Source organism: Silurus meridionalis, chromosome 14 (genome assembly GCF_014805685.1).
Source record: "Silurus meridionalis isolate SWU-2019-XX chromosome 14, ASM1480568v1, whole genome shotgun sequence".
NCBI lineage: Eukaryota > Metazoa > Chordata > Actinopteri > Siluriformes > Siluridae > Silurus > Silurus meridionalis.
Window position 1 is genome coordinate 17,647,988 of NC_060897.1, and position 22,086 is coordinate 17,670,073.

The window sequence follows — 22,086 nt, forward strand, 5'->3', positions numbered from 1 at the left end:
TGGAATCTTAGGTGGTTGCTAGGCTCTTGCCATGGAAACCCTAGTGCTTGCAACAATGCTACTATGGAATTTCTGGTTTTTAGGCTTTTGATAGCTGGTTGCTCTGGTATCCCAGGTGTTTGCTAGTGGTGTACATTTATGGGGAAAAGAAAGTACACCCTCCCTCATGTTGTCTCTTTTCACCAAAAATTATTCAGCATTCAGTGTACACCCTTTCTACAATCATTAAGAAAAAAAAATTGCAGCTAGTTTGGAGGGTTCAGGAAAGAGAAAACTAGAGGCAAGCTTTGGGACAATCTTAAAAAAAGGGTTTTCTTACATTTTTAGTGTAATGGCTACACACACATGCTCACGTTCACACAAATACTGCTCTGTGTGTTTGGCTCTCTCACTCACGGGCTCTCTTATCTCTTTAATCCCTGACACCACTTACTGAAACAGAGAACACTTTATATTAATTTTTAAATTCAGATCCTTACCACTCACTTGCCCTCCCGCTCACAACCCAAAGCTATGTCCCCACCTCCTGACTCAGGTCGGAGAGCCATCTGGCCTGCAGCTGATGCATCTTTCATGCAGTGGAGTCACTAGATAGCATCAGACATTGAGGACCACCCATTTGATCCAGATGCTCCTTTTGAGTCGTGCTACGCTAGTTCTCTCCTATCAAAAGCTTGTGACTGGATTACTGGATTACTCGCGCCTCTCGTTCCACCTTCTAGATGTCTCGACTAACCCCATATTGAACAAAGCTGTGAGCTCCACCTGAAACAGCTTCATCTTTATGGTCAGGCAAACAACTTGAGTGGTGGTGCACCGTTACTCTTGGGGGTCTTAATTCGGTCTTCTATAACGTTAGTTTGACCCGGTAGAGGTAGAAAATTCCCACTGTTACTTGCCAAACTCGATGCTTTGGGATGTTGAGATTGGGCTCCAAAACGGGACAGAGGTGGAAATAGTCTTTGTTTTTAGACTTTATGGTTGATGTCTTTCCCAGTGACCCGAAGGGGCCTTTGCCACGTGATGATATTGTTATTGATGTTATTGTGCCTGCAGCAAAATCCCAAGCCTTATATACCCCAGTGTGTGGAGCTTTACTCTTAAGTCAGCCCAATCAGCCACTCTTAAGCCATCTATCCCAATATATGAATTATTATTTTTTTTTTTAAAGCTTGATTTAATTGCACCACCAGGTTATTTGTTTGTGTATGTATGTGTATTCCGTCTGTTTTATGGCCTTGTTTACCTTAGCATTATGAAGTGCATAATTGCTGCACGCTTGTTATCTGCATATTTATGTTGTGAATTTCCAGTCTATTACATGACACAGGTTCTCCACTGAAATAAGATCTGGTGACTCAGAAGGTCATTAAAGTATTTTGTACTCATTGTCATTGGCCCAGATTTTGTTGACTATACAAGCCCAGAAGCCATAAAATAGCCATGAACAATACATGGATTAGACTAACAGGTAATAAGTATTATTTTCTAACGCTAAGCAGTGACATACTGTAGATTTGGAATACAAGTCATTAAATGACCTAAACCCTTTTGTCTAAATGCTTATGGTCAGGCACTAGAGAGAACATTTTAGGAAGCTTTACATCAGTAGTCTATATTTATAATAATATTATGAACTGATTTCCTGTCCTTTTAATATACTTTAGATTTATGCCTTTATAAGACTGATGTATGCTGTGTGTGCAGTGTTTTAATGCAAAGCATGTGGTAGATTTACAATCATTTTTAAAGTTAGTCACTTGAAAGAAATATAAAAATGTATATCATGAACAATGATGTCTCTGCCCTAAGTACTACTAAGTACATTTACTCCTGTTGATGTTAAGATTTTCTTTTTTGCACTAGTTTGTATAATTTCTATATCATGTGAAACATTTCTTTCTGACATAATCTGAAATGTCTGTCAGACACCAATACAGTCAAAGGTATCACACATGACTGTGTGTGACTGTGTCCAAAACATTTTTGAATGAATTGAACATTAACTAAAATATGATGAGCTTAATAACTACATTTGACAAGCTTGTTGCACTTTAGTGGATCTGAACGTAGAAGATCTCTTTCTTTCTTTTACTTTGCAGGAAGAAAGCAAGCAAATCCTGGCAAGTCAGAAGTCGAACTCTCAATCAGATTCGCATGATGAAGAAGTTTCTCCTCCCCCTCCAAACCCTGTGGTGAAGGCTCGACGCAGGAGGGGGGGGGTCAGCGCAGAAGTCTACACAGAGGAGGATGCAGTCAGCTATGTCAGAAAGGTGAGACACACACACAAAATCAATCAAATAAAGCATTTCTTTTGCTTTGCACATAAATAATTCATTATTTTTCACCTTCCCTCTGGATGTTTTCGGTTAAAGAACAAAGCTTGCAATCTCAAATTGGGGGGGGTTCAGCTAGTCATTGATCTGCAAATTCCTTGCTCACTTGATCAGCACATTATACAGTAGGTGCTAGTGTGTGGATTTCTCTTTCATTTGCCAGAACAATTTTTTTTTATTAGTGCAGAATGTTCTCAGGATGCAGCAGATTTCTTGGCTGAATTTGTCCACTTGGCTTCAGTTGCGGTGTGATACCCAGAATTATGTTGACAGCGAAACCAATTTTTTTTTACCAATGTTAGGCCATGCTTGCTGTGGTTTCCATAGAACAAATAGTCTGGCTGGTACTGGTTAGGGAACTTTCACTTGGGCACATAAAATAAATTAAGAAAAGAACTTGTGAATGTCTAAAAGCATAAAGGGCTACCAATATTTGTGTTGTAGGAGCTGATGGATTTTATGGCTAGCAGTCATGTGTCTATGTTATATGTACTTGTGCTAACTTGTCTTGTTCAGCTGGCTGGATAGTGAGAGAATATTCTGTTGTTCCACTTCTTAAATTAAAGCGCCTATGAAATGGCACTGTGGCAAGATAAACTACTTAAGAGAAGAATGACATAAGTTTTCTCTTGGATCACTTTTGGTAGGAACAAATCACTGCATACTGCATACACCCCACGAGATGTGCTGATTAGGAAAAGCTCTGACCAGTTGTCTACCCATCACAGATGTCAAAGTCACGTCTTTACCCTTGCCCATTCTACCTGCTTTCAACACATCAAATTTGAGAACAGACTGTTCACTTGTTGCATAATATATTTACCCCTTCACAGGTTTCAATGTAATAAGATAATCAGTTCACCTGTCAGTGGTTTTAACTTTCTGGCGAATCGGTATGTACAGTATATATAGCCTTATTTATGAGCTTGATTCTATAATAATTTGGCTCACTTTTGCAGTTATCAAATTGAGTTGCATTCATGTTTTGAGGGTTCTAGAGGATAGGTTGCCGGCTCATATTGTATATTATTTTGGGTTTGCTTGTGTTAACATATATTTTCTGTTGTTTTTATAGAAGATGTGATAGTATTATTTCTTCTTACTGTTACAGCCAGATCAATTCAAATATTGTTTCTGTGTATTCAGGTAATCCCAAAAGATTACAAGACAATGACAGCCTTGGCTAAGGCTATTTCTAAGAATGTGCTTTTCGTCCATTTGGATGACAATGAGAGGAGGTAAGTGAAAGATGGGTAGTAATGTTATATTTGTAAAAAAAATATATTGTTTTAATGTTCTTTAAAAGTTTAAAATACTTTTTATCTATTGACCTTGAGGATTGGGGAATGTTACAAATATCGAGTCAATTCAAGAAGCTTTTTATTGTCATTTCAACCATATAAAGCTGATGAACCCTGGTGCTACATAAAATAACATAGAGCTACATAACCAAACATAAAGCTACATAACAAAACACAGCTAAGGGCAAAAGTAAGTGTCCTAGTAACATAAAGTGCATCGTGTTCATCCTAGTGCAAACAGTGCAATACAAAAAAACAATGCAAACAAACAACACAAGACAGTGTGGGACAGATACACAAAACACAAAATAGCACCGACCAGTAAACCTATTGTATAAGATACAGTACAATGTGCAAAAGAGAGAACTATAAACAAGAGTGTACTTGAACAAGAGTATAACATGAGCACAATGTTGTGCAAAAACAACAAAAGCAGCAAACGAGGGGTGCAAAACAGCATGTAAACAGTATAATAGGATTAATATAACTGAGGTGGTGCTGAAGACATGGATGTGTATTAAGTGAAGTGAGATGAGTATTGAGTGTGTGGTGAATAACAGTTCAGTAATACACAGTTGAGTAAGTGTGTGTGAGTATGTACAGTTAATTTCTGTGTGTTAAGGAGTCTGATTGTTCGAGGGAAGAAACTGTTGCACAGTCTGGATGTGTGTCCCGAATGCTTCAGAACCTTTTTTCTGATGCTAGAAGAGTGAAGAGTGTGTGTGAGGGGTGTGTGGGGTCGTCCACAATCCTGTTGGCATTGCGGATGCAGCGTGTAGTGTAAATGTCTGTGATAGAGGAGAGAGAGAGACTCTGATGATCTTTTCTTCTGTCCAAGATTCTTGCACTCCAAGAATCTTGCGATCCGAGACGGTGCAGTTCCCAAACCAGGCAATGACACAGCAGCTCAGGATGCTCTGAATGGCCCTTCTGTAGAACATGGTTAGGATGGGGGGAGGGAGATGGGCTTTCCTCAGCCTTCTCAGGTGCTGCTGGGCTTTCTTGGTAATGGAGCTGGTGTTGAGTGACCAGGTGAGGTTCTCCGCCAGATGAACACCAAGGAATTTGGTGCCCTTGACAATCTCCACAGAGGATCCATCGATGATCAGTGGAGAATATCTGCTCTGCTCTCCTAAAGTCAACAACCATTTCTTTGGTTTTGTCAACGTTCAAAAACAGTTTGTTCGCTCTACACTAGGCTGTTAACTGTTGCACCTTCTCACTGTATCCTGACTCATTGTTCTTGCTGATGAGACCCACCACGTTTGTTTCATTGGCAAACAGAACAGAACAGTGACCAGTGAACAGAAGTGGGCTGAGCACACAGCCTTGTGGGGCCCCATTGCTCAATGTGGTGGTGCTGGAGATGCTGTTCCTGATCCGGACTCACTGAGGTCTCCCAATCAGGATGTCCAGGATCTATTTGCAGAGGGAGGTGTTTAGGCCCAGTAGGCTCAGCTTTTCAATCTAAGGGAAGCTAAGGGATGATTGTGCTAAGCTAAGGGATGATTGTGTTGAATGCTTAACTGAAGTCTATGAACAGCATTCATACATATCTGTTCTTATTGTCCAGGTGAGTGAGGGCGACGGGACGATAGTCAATGATGCAGGAGACTGTAGACTATTATTATGAGGGTTTTTTTGCTAATTTTATTTTTGTGTCACTACAAAACATTTACAAATATAATATGATCAGTTACTTTATTGAGATCTTTTTAAATTAAAAATTATATGTCATAAAAGCAGCTCTTTGTGTCTCTGTTTTTAAATCTCAAATTAAATTTAGTTGCTGTTTGGCTGTTTTTGTTTTTATTTTTTTATAAGAATTAACAGTTAAACGCTTTGCTTTAGAAAATAATAAAAAGTAACCAATAAATACATTTCTTTTTCATTAAATCTTTTTTATTTATTAATTTAAGGAAAAGGGAATAATGTGAAAGTACTATTGGTTCCTGCTTGCTTGAGCACAGACTCTGATGTGAAGCATCTGCCATCAGCTGTTACTGTACTTTAGAAATGGTGTAGCATTAGCATTTTGCATTATTATGGCATCAATGTGCCATTGGCATTTTTATGGCCAATGGAACATTGTCATATATTTATATATTGCTGAAATTGCGAGAAATAAAGACAGGATTGTAAGAAATAAAGTCGGAATTGCAAGAAAAAAGTCAGAATTAGGCAAACTTATTTTTTTTTATGTGGCGGAAACAGGCTTCCATAGTGTTTACCTTTCTAAAGCGCTTCAGAGTTTAGTGAGTGGTGCATCAGTAATAATAGTCCATGGGGAAACACAGTGCTCCATGTGTAGTTAAAAGGACTAAACAAATACAAAACAAATAATTTGCCTTGATGCATTTTTGTATTTGGGTTACTCGAGGAATCTTTTCAGCCCTGGATGATCAGTGTTGGGGAAAGTTACTTTTAAAAGTAATGCATTACAATATTGAGTTATTCCCTAAAAAAGTAACTAATTGCGTTACTTAGTTACTTTTTATGGAAAATAATGCATTAGGTTACTTTTGCGTTATTTTTGCGTTTTTTCTTTTTCTTACCTGGTTAAGGCTTGATCTCTTTTCAGGTGTAACAGGTGAGAAGTTCTTGCACTAGTGTTTAATGCAGTAATGCATTAAAACAGTTTAATATAGATAATTGCCATTAAAAAATAATATTATATTAGGGCAAAAGACATGTCTTAAACAATTAAAATGTTTACTAACTTTTTAGAGAATAATAAGTGGACTGACTAACTTTTGACCACAAGGCTGAACACTTGCCAGTCGCACTTCTGTACACTGCTTTGCAATCTGCCTTAAAAAATGTAACTATGTCGTTCGTGCATATAAGGTTAAGGGTGTGGGCTGCACACCGGTGATGTGTAGGGTGAACATACCTTTCTCTGTCATCTCGTAAAACTTCGTGCAAATCCGTAAATATGACCTCGTCCTTATCCTCGCCTACATCATTATGTGCTTCATCATCAGCTGGAAACATTCTGAATGCTTTTACAAAGTTCGCGCTATCGTCAGTGACCGTGGCAGTTTATCATACCACAAAGAGCAAATGGGCTGTGAATTTGCTCTATCTCCGCTGCGATGGCATCGTACATGTGCCTCCCATGAAAATGTCTGCAGGCGATTGCAGATTTTTGTCGATGCAGAGTAACAGGATCGATCCAGTGTACAGTAATGCCCAAAGTTTTGTCTCCATTTCCATATATGCCATGTCCATATAAAGTAAAGATTTCGCGATAGGGCAGCACGCCCCCCGGCCTTTTCCCTGTCACTGAGATTTTGGTGATGATATTATGAATTGTGTTTTTTTTTTTATTTGAAGTGGTATTTTTTGCAGTTGACAAGAGCTTTTCACCAACACATAATCTACACTTAACGATTATTCCCTTCTCCTTTTCCTCGACTATTTCAAAATATTGAGAATACTTCCATCGCAGTAATGTAATGCTCTGGCCTGCCATCTCCGCTTCTGACCAGCTTCTGTTCCCGTGGCTCGCACATGAGTGCGTGATTCTACGTGACTACGTTCATTTTAATGAATTTATATATTAATAAATAATAATTTAACTGAAAAGTACATCGCATTACTTTTTTTAAAAAGTAACTCAGATATTAATGTGTAAATTTATAAAATTCTACTTTACTCGTTACTCCAGAAAGGTAATATTATTACATAACGCACGTTACTTGTAATGCGTTACCCCCAACATTGTGGATGATATTATAATCTATACAGTGGTCCCCTGGAACTGGTTACGTTCTAAGAATTTTCCGAGCCACGAGCTTCGAACTGTGAATGATCTGGGGTTGACTGTAGTTACATTTGCCTGTAGCATACGGGTGATGTTAGGGTAGTGATGGACAGTGTTGGGGGTAACGCGTTACAAGTACGCAAAAGTAACGCAAAGGTCACGTAACACATTACTTTCCATAAAAGATAACTAAGTAACGCAATTAGTTACTTTTTTGGGGAGTAACTCAATGTTATAATGCATTACTTATAATCCTGGCAAAAATCGTAGGCCAATAATCCGCTGAGACATTATCACAGGTTTGTGCCAAATTATTCATAGCTTACCAAACTGATTTTATGAAAAGAAATGCACCAGATCTTTTCCAGTGGTCAAAGACATTGGGTTGGAAGCAGTCCTGTCTCAGATGAAAAAGAGTGGGGAGAGTGCTGACTCTACTTATTGTGGTGTCTTTGAATTCTCTGTTCAGTCCACTGTTTGATCATTCATTGCTATGTTGTTGCAGCTTTTTCATTTGTCATTGGCCCAAGGTCAAGAATACACATGTTGGTGGGTGACATGCTAAGAAATAAGGAAGTGGTAGAATATAACAGATGGGAAGTATTTGGGGAATTAACCAGATCAAGGGTCTTCAACGTTTTTCAGGTCAAGGATCCCCTTAGGCAAAAGCGATATGGGCCAGGGACCTCCTGATACAAAATGTGTCAAACATAGCCACTGGTATCAGTAGAAACCAATCATATGACGCTAGTTATATTATGTTAAGACAATTAAGGCTATGTTGTTGTACATCGTTGTCTGTATATTTTCATATGGCGTATCATACAAAAGTAAGCACACCCCTCACACCCCTCACACCCAACCATTTTAGTATACCAACTGTGACTGGTCAAGAACTCTAACAACTTTCATTTATTTCCATTACTGTCTGTGATCAAAACATAGAAAATAAGGTGATCTACAACTCACCAACTCAAATTATTTTTTACACTCTATATTAGAATAAATTTAATATAAATATATTCAACTTTTTAAATCAGCTAATCAGTAATAAAATTGTGCTGATACAGGTTTCAGTTATGTTTACTTCAAATATCAACAGTGTTCACAGAAAATATCAGAATGTGTGATCTCTATTACTTTAACTGTGGCATGGTTGTTGGTGCCAGATAGAGCGGTTCACTCAAACTGGACAGTTAAAACTGGAAAAGGTAATCTTAAGAATTATTCTGCAACTGTCTTTGTTTGGCCGAGACTGTGCCCCTGGTAGCCTCAGTTTTCTGTTCTTGGCTGACAGGAGTGGAACTTAATGTGGTCTTCTATGCTTGTAGCCCAAGGTTTTGTGCATCCTTGGTTTCATGCATTCTTTGTGCAGGATGGTTTTCTTACTTAGACACACTCTTTCCTGTGCATATGACAATAAACTCTTGAATTTCAAATATTTTCTGTTCACCACAGTCGTACAGAGTGATTAAGTTAATAAATCCATTTAGCTTGAACAAATCGGGCTATTTTCCTTTGAAATCTCTAATCATCAAAACATTTTCAGCCATATATTCTGCACTCACTCAGTGATTTGCACCATTCTGACATTCTGTGTGAACTCTAAAGACTGTTGTGTTTGTAAAAATGGCAGAAAGTCAGCAGTTTCTTGAATACTCTAACCCAGACATGGGCAAACTACGGCCTGCGGGCCACATCCTGCCCTTTGTACGTCCCTGTCCGGCCCGCGTGAGGCCAATAATAAATTACGGGGATGCACTGAAAATTCGCCCACCGAAAATTTTTGGCCGAAATACTTAAATTACCGAAACAACACGTCAGAAACACAATTGTAATGACGCACTTAAAAAGTGCCGCCAGCACACGGTTATCTGGATAAGATCTAGCATGTCTGCGGTGTGGACTTATTTCAATATCTCGGAGAAAGACCCACGGATAGCGATTTGCAAAACATGCAATGCTAAAATTTCAAGAGGGGGTGTATCTGCAAAGAGTTTCTCTACGTCGGGTTTAATTTATAACCTAAAATCCAAACATCCCGATTGCCATTCTAAATATGAGAAGAACGCGGCGCAGAAAAATAGTCAATCCGAGCATGCGCACTCCTTCTGTAGAGGACGTTTTTAAAAAGGCAGGAATGTTTTCCAGTGATGTTGCCAAGGCAAAAGGCATAACACGAAAAATTATGGAATTCATTGCCTTAGATCAGTGGTCGCCAGTGGATCGACGGGTTAATCTTTAAAACATTCCCCGTGGATCCCGAAAATAATAATTATTATAATATAATATTATTTATTACATGGCTCTTCATAATGTTGTAGATTAGAACGTTCCATTCACTTGAATTGGCTTCCAAAAGTTCGGCGGTCAATTATTTCATATAACAGACCGTTGCTAATAAAAATTGACCGCTGTCTGTCTGTCAATACTATGAATGGTAACAAATAAATAACAATAATTTATAATAACAAATAAAAAACTTTGAATTGCAATGCATTGATTTTAGTGAGGTAAGTACTCACTCATAGCCGTAAATGCAATGGTTCTAATAATTGACATAATCTTTTCTTTCAGTGTTTCGGTTTTCGCTTTTGGCCTTGGTTTCCTCATTTTTGTTTTTTGGTTTAGGCCAAGAATTTTCATTTTGGTGCATCCCTAAAATATTATCGTTGGTGTGGCCCTCTGACACAATTCAGGTTTCTCATGTGGCCCCTTGTAAAAATTAATTGCCGACCCCTGCTCTAACCAGTCCATCTGGTACCAACATCCATGCCACAATCAAAGTCATAGGGATTAAATGCTTTCTTCATTTTGATATTTGATGTAAATATTAGAGTAAACCTTTGACCTGTATATGTATGTTTCTTTTTTTTCTACATTGTACTGTTATTAAATGATTGGCTGATTAGATTATTTGCTGAATGTGCAGGTGTACAGGTCTTCTTAATAAAGGAGATGGTACATTAATATTTGGTATAAATGATGTCAGGTCTGCCAAAGTATACATGCAGAAACAGCAGAAGACCTTTTTGATGTTTTTATGCCTTTTCTTTGAACCATATGCGTGTAATTGTGTCTTACGCATAGTTCTAGGTATGTACTGACAGCTAATTGTGTGATTCTGTGGTGTGCAATTTAGAGGCAGGATAGGTGGGAGAGAGAGATTACTAATGCTGTCATTTCCTATTTTTCAGTGACATATTTGATGCCATGTTCCCTGTCACACACATTGCTGGAGAAACAGTCATTCAGCAAGGTGGGCAGAAAAAAGTTACACATTATTGTTTTCATCTCTGATTTTACACTGGTTTATAAAACAAATTTGCAATGGACTACCTTTATATTTATGGCAAATTTATACAACTGAGCAATTAAGGGTTAAGGGCTTTGCAGCATGGTGGTGGGATTTGAATCAACAACCTTCTAATCCACTAAACCTTTAACCCTGATTATTTCTCAAAACAAGTGATGAGAGGGGTGCTGATGGGTAGGGGGGTTGCCATGTTGGTGCTAGGCACTCTCGGTGTAACAGACAGCTGCATGATTTTTTTGAGCAGGGCTGTTGATTTTACTCCTCAACTAGGTGGCCTTAAGCTGCATTCGTCTTTGCCAAACAGTCCAGCTGCTTCCATGTTTATGGAAAAGTACATTGGAAGGCAGCAAAGACAGTCAGAGTTGCAGTGAATGTATTTATTAAAAAGAAATAAGCACAAACAAATCAAAATTACAATATCAAGGTCAAAATCCATAAACAGTCTGTAATTGTATGAGACAAGAAGGCCTAAACTTCTAACTTGGATTACAAACAAAGAGGGGTGTGCCAGATGATAAATCGAGCTCAATGACTACTTTGTGGTGTGACTGTGAAGCATGCTTTAATAGTGTGTAGTGGTCGTGTCAAGGTGTGTGCAGGGGTGAAATGTGTGTAAACTGAGATGTTTTTACGTTACGTTGGTAAATAAAAGTGCATTCTAAGAAATGGAGTCAAATACAAAAGAAAAACAATTATGAAAATGTCAATTAAATTCACAAATTAAGATCATTGTATGAACCATTTTCCTGGAAGGTGTGTGCTCTTCAAATTTCACTCTGCCTCACTGTTTCTTCTCTTTCTTTCTATCTCAGGTGACGAAGGGGACAACTTTTATGTAATTGACCAAGGAGAAGTTGATGTAAGTACAATGAAACATAGATGTTTGATTGCTATTGTTACATCTGCTCTGGTTCACTTTTACTTGTGTGTGTGCTCAGAATATGTGCCAGTTCATCAGTTCAGTAGTTTCAGATCTGTAGACAATTCCACTTTGATGTGGAATAGATAAAAATATTATCATGTGATATACATATGTCATTTCATAATATCTTCAAATGGTGCTTTGTTGTAAAACAGCACTAAATTTGGAACTGAAAAGTACTTAACCATCCCAAGTAAGTTTCAGCCTTTCCCCTGGAGGTGTTACCAGGTTGGCCTGTTTTAAAGCAGGATGGAGAGTGAGAACTATATATATATATATATATATATATATATATATATATATATATATATATATATATATATATATATATATAGATAATTATTAATTTTTTTTTTCTTTTTTTTTTTTCATATTGAAGTTATCTATAAAGCTTGCTTTATTAATTCCTATATAATAAATTCAACAATAGGATAACTTATTCACACACACACACACATACACACACACTGAAGGCCACATAAAGTTTGGAGGTCTGTAGCTATTGACTCTGCAAAAGTTGCCGACCTCTGTGCACCATGCGTCTCAGCATCCGCTGACCCGCTCTGTGATTTCACATGGTCTCACACTTCGTGGCTGAGTTGATGTCATTCCCAATTGCTTCCACTTTGTTATAATACCACTAACAGTTGACTGTGCTATATTTAGTAGCGAGGAACTTTCATGGCTGGATTTATTGCACAGGTGGCATCCTATCACAGTACCATGCTGGAATTTATTCAGCTATATATATATATATATATATATATATATATATATATATATATAAATATATATAAATAAATATATATATATATATATATATATATATATATATATATATATATATATATATATATATATATATATATATATTTATTTATATGCACTATATCATTATGATCACCTGCCTGATATTATATTTGCCCCCCTTTTGCTGGCAAAACATCCCTGACCCATTGAGCATTAACAGCAGTGACTTTAATTTGAGCTACAGAAGCTCAACTGTTGGATCGGACTACGTGGGTCAGCCTTTGCTCCCCACATGCATCAATGAGCCCTGGCCGCCCGTGACCCTGTCACTGGTTCATCACTGTTTCTTCATTGGACCACTTTTGATGAATACTGACCACTGCAGACTGGAAACAACCAACAAGGCCTGCAGTTTTGGAGATGCTCTGACCCAGTTGTCTAGCCATCACAATTTGGCTCTTGTCAAACCCACTCAAATTTTTTACGCTTGCCCATTTTTCCTGCTTCTAACACTTTATTTTTGAGGACCTTGCTGCCTGATATATATCCTTCCCAATAACATGTGCAATGATGAGAAGATCAAGTTGAGAAGATGTATTAGATTGGTTATAAACCTTATTTTATTATAGATTTTGAATTATCTTCTGCGATTTACAAAAAAGACATTGTAGAAAAAACAGTGTAGAAAATTATTATTATTTTTTTATTTATTACATTTTTTTTAAGTAAATCTCTGTCTCTCACCAGGTATATGTCAATGGTGAGTGGGTGACTAGTATTGGAGAGGGTGGAAGTTTTGGTGAGCTGGCTCTGATCTATGGAACTCCACGTGCTGCCACCGTTAAAGCCAAGACTGATCTCAAGCTTTGGGGTATAGACCGTGACAGCTACCGGCGCATCCTTATGGTAAATACTTTAGAATTTATTGCTAGAACAAAGGTAGAACTTTTTGAAGGACCTCCTCATAATTATAACAGTGATTAAGTATATGCTTTCTATAATTTGTGGACTTCCATTGGAACTACTTGTATAAAATATTTTAAATTAAATATTTCAAATATTCAAATAAATCCATCAAATATTTCTGCATGCTTGGCAGAAAGCAGCGGGAACGTTTCCATTTGTAAAGAAAGGTTTATCTGAGTAAAGAGTTAACAGATTGTTGTACTATGTCACAATTGGAGTTTCTTTTTTAATATTTTTGGATTTATGATTTAACACAACAAAAATGGTGAAAATAAAATGACAATCTAAACCCTAACCAGACAGTGCTGCACTGTTAAAATTAACATGTGAAAAGGGAAAAAAATATGTGATTATAACAATAATACAATAATTATTACAAATCAAATCTAGAAAAAACTAATGTAAAGCTCACAGTATTGTTCAGACAGAGGTTCTGTCTACTGGATTTCAAATAACAAAATGTTCATATTTTGTGAATTATCCGTATAAATTTTATAAATATAAATAGACACATATCAACATAAAATGCTAGTAGACACTTAGTAGACATGAGAAGTGAGTAAACTCCACACGTTTGTGAGATACTGTTTATTCTAAATACAGTGGAAGCCCGTTGTACGAGCATAATTCATTCTTGAAAATTGCTCGTGTGTCCATTTGCTCGTACGTTCGAACTGATTTTCCCCATAGGAATGAATGTAAAAGTGATTTAATCCGTTCCGAGATCTCATCCGATCGCTTATTTCTGCACTTAAAAAGTATTTGTAGCCTATTTTAACAAACAAATACACCGCAAATGACTGCACTATAAACATAATATAACACTCATGTGGTAGTGGTTGATTGCGAGTGTGAGACGCGCACCACGCTCGTAACCTCCTCGGTTTCCATAGTAATTCTTTTTACTTTCGTTTTCACAGCACCATCACTGATTTTCTTGGGAGACATTTTTCAAGATTTCTAGTGAAATAAAAATATAAAACTACTGTGGGAGAGCGTATGAATATGGGAGCCACTTTTTTTTTTTTTTTTTGTGTCGGTCTACTTAGTGCCCCACGCAGCACGTCTCTGATGCGCACGCGCACGCACACACACACGCTCTCCTCCTTAAATGCACCCTCCGATCACTTAAAAACAGAACAATCTTTAGGTCACATTAACTTCAGGTGAGGCAATACCCTGCCTATCTGCTCCCGGACCCACCCTCCATTCACAAACCGCCGCTCGGCCACGCCCCCGCTGCCACAGTTACGTTTTTGCTGCACTGAACATCGAGAGCGACCGGTTGATACGTCATCAACTAAGTGACTGATGCGACCCTCCGCCGAAAACGGGGAACCGGCAGCGTGAGTTTGCTCGTGCCTTCGAAATTTGCTCGTGAAACGGTAAAATTTTGCGAGCGAGTTTGCTCGTATCTCCGTTTGCTCGTACTATAGGTTGCTCGTACAACGGGGTTTTACTGTACATTTGTTAAATACAAAAGAAAAACGTATAGACTAGAAAGAATTTTCTAAGAAAATTCAAAATTATATTTAAGCAGAGGCAGCACTCCCAAGTCAAAAGCAAGCATTATAAAGATATTGTTTACATATGCGAGACTAGCACTTCCTCGTTTCTCAGAAGCCTCTCATGCTCGTTCTTTTTGATGACCAGCTAAAATCTAAATGTGTGGCTTTTGTTTTCCCAGGGCAGTACACTGAGAAAGAGGAAGATGTATGAAGAGTTCCTGAGTAAGGTGTCAATTCTTGGTGAGCACTGCTCTGAATACACACATACTGTGTGTACAGGGACAAACTTACACTTATAAAGAACATCTTATTCATTTTTATCACCACATTATTTGTGTAAAGCTGCTTCGAGACAATGTTCATTGTTAAAAGCGCTATACAAATAAAAATAAATTGAATTGAATACTGTACAATTATGTTTGTGACATTTTGGCAGATGCCCTTATCCAGAGTAACTGACAATTATCTAATTACAACTGAGCAGTGACAGGTTTGTGGTGCTGGGATTTGAACTCTAAACCTAGACAGACAGTCCAACATCGTAACCACTGACCTACCCCTTTCACTTTTCTGCTACTAATTTTCTGTGATCAGTAATCACTCCTGGGTTATGTCATTTGATGTCATGTTGATCCAATTTTGCAGTCTAAAATGAAGCAGATTCGGATCTAATAACAGTAAAATGAAAGAGCTGTCTCAATATTTATTTGCATAACCACTTGGCAGTGCTTTCTTCTCCACCGGTTTCCATCTTTCTGGCGTATACAGAAAGATAATCATTATTACTTCTATTACAATTCCCATTACCTGTTTTGTTAATAGTGTAAAACAGTTGAGAAGCAGATCTGGGCTTATTGGTATATAAGTTAACTAAAAGACAATTTTTGTTTAGACATGCTTTCATAAACAAGACATTATTCAACACCTTTGCCTTCGGGGAGAGGCACTCAATTCAGTGTGGATCCTTTGACGTCAAATGCTGAGGGGTCACATGCTGTGCCTCAAGCTGATAAGCATCTGCACAAGCATTAGGTTGCTGTATCCAGCCTGATTATCTGAGCACGAGTTTGGGGCATGCAAACAAAACCTGGGCCCAACTAATGCACACATTCTCAGTACAAAAAAAAAATTATCACCTATTATCTGTGTAAAGCTGCTTTGAGACAATATTCGTTGTTAAAAGCGCTATACAAAAAAAAATGAATTGAATTGAATTAAAATCCTAGCAAAGCACAAACCCAAAACCCTTTTCCATAACCCTGTTACACACATGATTAGCTTCTTCTTAAAGAGCTTTTACAGCTTATAGTGGGCCTAGAGTCAGTTTTGGGAACTGCTTTAAGATGCTTAAAGATTTTAAACCTTTTTTAAGCATGGAGAATTTGGAATGAATTTTTTTTAAACAAATTATTGTATAAAGTGTACATTTTACTGACAAAACCATTTATTTCAAAGATCTTACGGCTCCACAGTTAATAATGGATTGAGCCTGCCCTGAAAAGAACACTATGCCTCTTCCTATAATACATGAATTAAATACCTTTTATATCTGTTTGTCTGTCTGTCTCACACAGATGAAGTTCCTGCATGGCGGCAAAATTAAATAGACTGTAATATTTGCTCATGTTTCTTTTTTGTGTATTGATTTAGAATCTCTGGAGAAGTGGGAAAGGCTGACAGTGGCTGATGCTTTGGAGCCTGTACAGTTTGAAGATGGTGAGAAAATTGTAGTGCAAGGAGAACCAGGAGATGACTTCTTCATCATCACAGAGGTGTGTTTGTGTAGGACTAAGGAGGTCACTTTGCACCTTATTGATAATTTTTCCCTTTGCAAGGCCTGTTCCAAGTGGAACCCATCTTGGAAAACCTCTGTATGACCCTGACCAGTGTACTGTATCTTAGTTTAAGTGTGTTACTGGTCTTCCTATAGCTTCTTTGTGGCTTCTCCATCTTTGTGGAGAGCAACAATTCTAATTCTCAAATTCTCAGAGTTTTCTTTGCCATGTTGAACATCCAGTTTTCAGGTGCCATGTTTTCAGGTGCCAGGTGCCATCCAGTGGTCAGTAAGAAAGAATTATACTTAAAGCACCAAATTTCAACTGCTCCAATAGACGATACACAAATTTGTATGGTTCTGTCAAGCAGACAAAAACATGAACATGATGAAGAGGACACGTGGCTTTGCACGGTTAAGCGACATACAGCTGTTATTATTTAGGGTGTACTTACTTTTGTTGCCAGCTATTTAGACAATAATGGCTGTATGTTTCATTATTTTCAGAGAACAGTAACTTTGTACTGTATTACAACACATTGACTGCACATTGACTACTCTAAACTATATCCAAGTTTAATTTCTATTGTATTGTCCCTTGAGAAGATATAATAAAATGGTTGCTGAAATTTCCTCTGAATCCTAGACCTTTTGACTGGAAGACCTCCGGCAGTCTGGGTCGTGACCAGCATCTCCAACACCACCACATTCAGCACTGGGGCCCCTCAGGGCTATGTACTCAGTCCCCTGCTGTTCACTGTGCTGACTCACGACTGTGTAGCAATGTTCAGTTTGAACCACTTCATTAGGTTTGCTGATGACACGACCGTGATGGTTCTCATCAGCAAGAACGATGAGTCAGCATACAGAGTGGAGGGACAGAGGACTGGTGTAAAGCCAACAACCTCTCGCTGAATGTAGACAAAATAAAATAGATAGTTGTTGACTTCAGGAGGACACAGATTGATCTCTCCTCGCTAAATATAATGGCTTTTCTGTGGAGAACATGGAAAGCACCAAATACCTTGGCGTTCACATGGCGGTGAACCCCACCTTGTCCTTCAACAGCGGCTCCATAACATGTATAGCCCAGCAGCGTCTCTACTTCCTGAGAAAGCTGAGGCAGGCACAGCTTCCACCACACATCCTTACAACCTTCTACAGAGGGCATCCTGAGCAGCTGCATAACTGCCTGGTTTGGGAATTGCACCATCACAAAACCCTACAGTGGATAGTAACGACATTGACACCACACGTTGCATCCAAAAAACAACTAGCATTGTAGGTGGCCACACACACCCCTCACACACAGGACATTTTTCTGTCACACTTTTCTGTCATCTGCAAGAGGTACAGAAGCATTCAGGCCCTCACATCCAGGCTGTATAACAGTTTATTTCCACAAGGCATCAGACCCCTCAAAATGAAGGTACTGACCTGATACACACACAATACACAGGAAGGGGAAAAAAACACCTCTGTTTGCACAAACTGCTGTTGGCACACTTCTGTTGAACCAAAAGTTCACATCTAGCCAAATTTGTACATGTACTGTATTTATTTTTTATTTGTATATGGACAATCCATTTGCACAACCATCTTTACTGTACTGGATGGCGCTACTGTGTTACTGCTTTTCCTTGTCTCATGGTGTCTTTTTTTGCACTAAATGTTAGTTTAGAGTTATGTGTAGTTCTGTGTTCCTTTTGTTAATTTATGTTGTTAATGTAGCTTTGGTCCTAAACGTTGTTTCATTGTTTCGTTTCACTGTGTACTGCACTGTATATGGATAAAATTAACAAAAATGCCTACTTGAATTGACTTGAAATGTGAGGGGTGTACTCACTTTTGAGATAATGTGTGTGTGTGTGTGTTGCAGTTCATTCATACATGTGTACAGTATTTATAAACAGTATTAGACATGTTCCACATATAGTACAGCCATATCTCACTGGTGCAGAGATTTGTTTCTGTGAAATGTAGAGTGTGAGATTTTTTTTTAATAAAGCAAATAATCTAACTTTTGAGATCTCTCTCTCTCTCTCTCTCTCTCTCTCTCTCTCTCTCTCTCTCTCTTTCTTCCTCTAACATTCCCTAGGGCACAGCATCTGTCCTGCAGCGCAGATCTGACAATGAGGAGTATGTTGAGGTTGGCCGGCTTGGACCCTCTGACTACTTTGGTGAGTATTTACAGATTAACCACAATGGCCTTAACTTCATTTAATTCCATTCAGCACAAGCATAACAGTTCAAGAAATCAGTGTACTGTGCAATAAATTCATCACAAAACATTGCATGATATTAATAAAATTAATATACATTCCATCTTTATTAAGCCCACACATCTTCCTGTGAAAAAAACACAAATTTATACTATATGGCCCAAAGTGTGTGGATGAAGCACTTACCTGATCATTACACAAATATGCAATTTTTCCTCAAACTGTTATTGCAAAGATAATGTCTTTTTACACTGTACCATTAAGAGTTCAACGGCAACTTAATGACAAACATTTGCACAACCACATTCCAAAAACTAATAAAATACTTTCTTTGAAGACTGGTGACTTTTGTACCTAACAATCCAATTTTTGTCATTTTTTTAAATACTGAAGACCGTCTGGTTTCAATATCCATGCCACGATTAAAGTCACAGAAATCACACTATGTAACCTGTACTGTATGTGCATTGTGTTTTGCATCGTTCCTCTGCCACATGATAGTTAGATTGACTAAATAACTGCATGAATATACAGGTGTACAATGGTACATGATAGGTACGGACAAAAGTTTGTGGGCATAAGATTGGTGTGTGTTTTATACATATTCCATAATACTTTTGCTCTTATTATCTTCTGGGAGGATGTTCCACTAGATGTTGGAGTGTGCTTGTGGAGATTTGTGCTCATTTAGCCACAAGGGTGTTAGTTAAGTCAGGTACTGATGTAGGTAAAGTGAGGAGGCCTGGGGTGCAGTCAGCATTCCAATTCATTCAAGGTTTTTAATAGGGTTAATGACAGTGCTCTAGAGGAGGAAATCTTACACTTTAACCCATGTAAAGCATATGTTCATGTAGGAAACATTTCATGCTACCACATCCAAAGACATCCAACTTTGTCTCCAACTTTGTAGTAACAGTTTGGGGATAAGCCACATATGAATGGAATATTCAGGCATCCCAATACTTTTGCCCATACGGCATATTGGCTTCTGATGTCATCTTGTTGCTATGTATCACAAAGCACCTTCAGAGATTATATAGAGTCAGTGTGTCAGTGGTTTGGAGCTTTTTTGGTGTACAAAGAACTAACATCACATCGAATGAACAACATCTTATATATTCAGCATTGTATAAAAGGTAGACAGAATATAACTCATTCTGTGTATTGTTCTGCAGGTGAAATAGCACTGCTCCTGAACAGGCCACGTGCAGCCACCGTGGTTGCCCGAGGTCCGTTGAAGTGTGTAAAGCTGGATAGACCACGCTTTGAGCGTGTTCTAGGGCCCTGCTCCGAAATCTTGAAGAGAAACATCCAGAGATACAACAGCTTCATCTCTCTTACTGTCTGAGCCAACACACCCATGGCCTCCAGACTTGGTTACATAAAATACTTCAGGATAATTTAATTTACATTTATTTAAAAGGTTTTAACTTGTTTCTCTGTGAATCATTTATGTAACCAGGCTTCTTTTATCTTTTTCTTTTTCTAACTATATGTTTTGTGTGCCAAAAATGAGCCATGAATAATGGAGTGCAAGCTGTATCTGTTTTACTGCTTTTTTTTTTTGTACTTGTGACATCATGTGGTCTTATTTATTAAAAATAAATCCTGAAGGGTGTCTGCCAAATGCCATAATTGTAAATGAAGAGGTGGATCGGAGAGGATGTGTACATTATGTACAGTTGCATGTAAGTCTGTGTGACGTGTGAAAAGAGCAAGTCTGAGACTGGTATGTGGTTAAATTGTATATTGACATTTTATTCGGATTTTAATTCGTACGCCATATGGTATGTAATTTTGTGTGTGTTTCTGAAGACAAATCTGAACCGTTCAGTTCTAGTATTTTTATTGTATATTTGCATACAATCAGGGGATCAAAGTATAAATCTTGGAAACTTCACTACTGTGAATCTCCAGTTGATAGAAATATAAGCAGTAAGTTTTGTGACCTATTAGACCTAAGACCTATTTTATTTTTTATTCTGGAGTGTTTGCTTGCTCTTTACTGATGTTTCATGAAAGCTTACTTGTTTGATGTTTGTTGTACAATACCATTATTTGTTTCAGGTAAAGAGTGATTTTATAGATTCAATACAGAAAAAGCAAATGCAGACATACAGACAATCCATTTGTCTATTTACTCAATATATTCTCTCAGTTTATTCACAAGATTAAGTAAAATACGCAGAAAAATAAAGTAAAAAGTGTATTACAAGTCTTTAACCTTTTATTCTTTACTGCATTTCACCTAATAAACAGTATGGCAAAGTAATAAATATGTGTATAGTTTTTTTAACTATCTCTTAATTATTATGCTGTTGATTACCAAAAATATTTATAAATTATATGTAGAGCAAATACATGAAGCCTGTTACAATTATATTATTATCTAATCAATTAATTCACCACAGGCTTATTAAGGATAGATGTATTGGTACTAATTTATTATTTAAAAATATACATTTGTAATCTATATCTATAGAGTGAAAATGTCCACTGTTGAATTTGCTACACAGATTCAAAACACTGAATTGAATTAAATCATGTAAGTGGCTTTACTTTCATTTCAACCCTATAACACATATTCTCTCATGCACATGGGAAATACGATTCAAGGTTAAATGTTTGCCTGGAATCCCAGATGAAATCAGCACAAACGTCAGTTCAGTCTGGTTCAATTTAATTTTGTATAGTTACAAAGATGATTGTTGGTGATGTTTTAGTTGTCCAGTACCCTAATCCATAGAAATAAAGTCCATAAGTAAGGGAGACAGTGGTAATAAAGTAGATAGTAAGAAAAACAAGAATCTTAATGAAAACTGTCTACTATTGAATACATGTATAATGAAGGTAAAATCAGAGGTGGAGTGTACTGTAAAATAAAGCATATGTAAATAAATTCCATTGAGCAAACGAACTAAAAACAAACGCTGTAACATGGAAAGCTGTAACAAGACATTAAGAAGTATTGCAGATGTCAGTCTACCTTCCATTCTACTGTGTTGATACTCTTCCTTTTTTTGTCAAGTATTTGGACTAAGAAGGAAGAAACATATTTTTGAGTGTGAAGCCATGGAGTCTGTAATAAAACAAACTAAAGAACAAGTGTAAATAACTGTATATAGTATAAACTTTCCTTTCCAAATGAGGCCACGGCAAGTTCGAATCAGGAGTTTCTTTCATTATTTATTCCTCTCAAAATCTTCTGCTTGCTGTTGTACTGAT

At 37.5% G+C, this 22,086-nt stretch overlaps 1 protein-coding gene across 2 annotated transcripts in view; it reads left to right on the forward strand.

Annotated features, from left to right (window-relative positions):
• The window catches only part of prkar1b (protein kinase, cAMP-dependent, regulatory, type I, beta), a 24,671-nt gene extending 3,534 nt beyond the window's left edge, over window positions 1-21,137 (forward strand). For both annotated transcript variants that reach the window (XM_046866873.1, XM_046866872.1), the window contains exons 3-11: window positions 2,103-2,273; window positions 3,483-3,574; window positions 10,601-10,662; window positions 11,532-11,578; window positions 13,139-13,297; window positions 15,045-15,105; window positions 16,516-16,637; window positions 18,738-18,819; window positions 20,037-21,137. In XM_046866873.1, coding sequence (XP_046722829.1) covers window positions 2,103-2,273; window positions 3,483-3,574; window positions 10,601-10,662; window positions 11,532-11,578; window positions 13,139-13,297; window positions 15,045-15,105; window positions 16,516-16,637; window positions 18,738-18,819; window positions 20,037-20,209 — 969 coding nt within the window. In that variant the 3' untranslated portion in view covers window positions 20,210-21,137. The remainder of the gene's footprint in view (window positions 1-2,102; window positions 2,274-3,482; window positions 3,575-10,600; window positions 10,663-11,531; window positions 11,579-13,138; window positions 13,298-15,044; window positions 15,106-16,515; window positions 16,638-18,737; window positions 18,820-20,036) is intronic.
• Window positions 21,138-22,086: the final 949 nt, after the last annotated feature.